The sequence below is a fragment of the Anopheles bellator genome, unplaced genomic scaffold (genome assembly GCF_943735745.2).
Source record: "Anopheles bellator unplaced genomic scaffold, idAnoBellAS_SP24_06.2 scaffold02533_ctg1, whole genome shotgun sequence".
In the NCBI taxonomy this organism is placed as follows: domain Eukaryota; kingdom Metazoa; phylum Arthropoda; class Insecta; order Diptera; family Culicidae; genus Anopheles; species Anopheles bellator.
Window position 1 is genome coordinate 1 of NW_026686655.1, and position 1,308 is coordinate 1,308.

The 1,308-nt window shown below is 42.7% G+C and overlaps 1 protein-coding gene across 1 annotated transcript; it reads right to left on the reverse strand.

The window, feature by feature from the left end:
- Positions 1 to 22: 22 nt before the first annotated feature.
- Positions 23 to 1,300, reverse strand: LOC131214803 (zinc finger protein 571-like; the record flags this gene model as incomplete). Its single annotated transcript, XM_058209135.1, has 1 exon — positions 23 to 1,300. A coding segment is annotated over one exon (1,278 nt), but the record flags the coding sequence as incomplete, so codon positions are not given.
- Positions 1,301 to 1,308: the final 8 nt, after the last annotated feature.

The window sequence follows — 1,308 nt, forward strand, 5'->3', positions numbered from 1 at the left end:
TGTGAATTGTCGAGTGTTGTGCCAGTAATGCTGTTGAATGGAAGGCTTTGCCGCAGATTTCACACTGGTATGGTTTTTCGCCGGTGTGAGTGCGGATATGAATCTTTAGGTGTGACGAATGCGCGAACTTTGATGAACAGTGAGGACATCGATACGGTTGGTCCTTATTGTGAATTTTAGAATGTTCGAACAATCCGGTTGGTGATCTGAACGCTTTGTCACAGATTTTACACTGGTATGGCTTTTGGCCGGTGTGAATATTGATATGATACTTTAGACTACTTAACTGTGTGAACCTAGATGAACAGTGAGGACACTGATGGTACTTTGTGTGTTCCTTGTGAATTGTCGAGTGTTGTGCCAGTAATTTTGCTGAATGGAAGGCTTTGTCACAGACTTTACACTGAAATGGCTTTTCGCCGGTGTGAGTGCGGATATGAATCTTTAGCTTAAATGAACTTGGGAACATTGAAGAACAATGAGGACACTTATGGTCCTTATTGTGAATTTTCGAGTGCATTGATAGTTTGCCTGATGAATGGAAAGTTTTGTCACAGACTTTACACACATAAGGCCTTTCGCCGCTATGAGTGCGTATGTGAGTGTGTAGGTGTGATGAACTGCGAAATTTTGAAGGGCAATGAGGACACTGACACCATGCGTCCTTGTTGTGAATTTGCGAATGTACTGCCAGATAGCCTGATGCATGGAAGGATTTGTCACAGACTTTGCACTGGTATGGCTTTTCGCCGGTGTGAGTGCGGATGTGGTTTTTCAATTTGGAAAACTGCGCGAACGTATTTGAACACTGAGGACACTGATGCTGTTGGTCCTTATTATGAATTTTCGAATGTTCTCTCAGATGGCATCGTGAATTGAAGGTTTTGCCACATACTTTACACTGGTATGGCTTTTCGCCAGTGTGAGTTCGTATATGAATCTTTAAGTTGTTTGCAGCTGTATATGTTGCGGAACAATGAGGACAATGGTACTTTTTGAGAGAGCTTTTGAACTTATTCTGTTCCAAAACATCATTCGTCGTTTGCAGCTGATACTGCTCATCGACCTCTTCGTACTCTGATTTGAATGTAAGTGGGTTTTCCTCTGCCTCAAATAAATCATCTGGTATGTTGCCACAACATTCATATGTCCTGTTCGCTTGATGAACCGTACAACACTTCCGATTCAACTGCAAATCCGTTGCTGCATCCGGTGAGGTAGCTTCAGTTTCAATTAACAATCCCGTGCCAACCGTTTGTTCGGCAGAGTGGTCAAGATTTTCTTGAGAGATTTGTGATACGTTCTTCG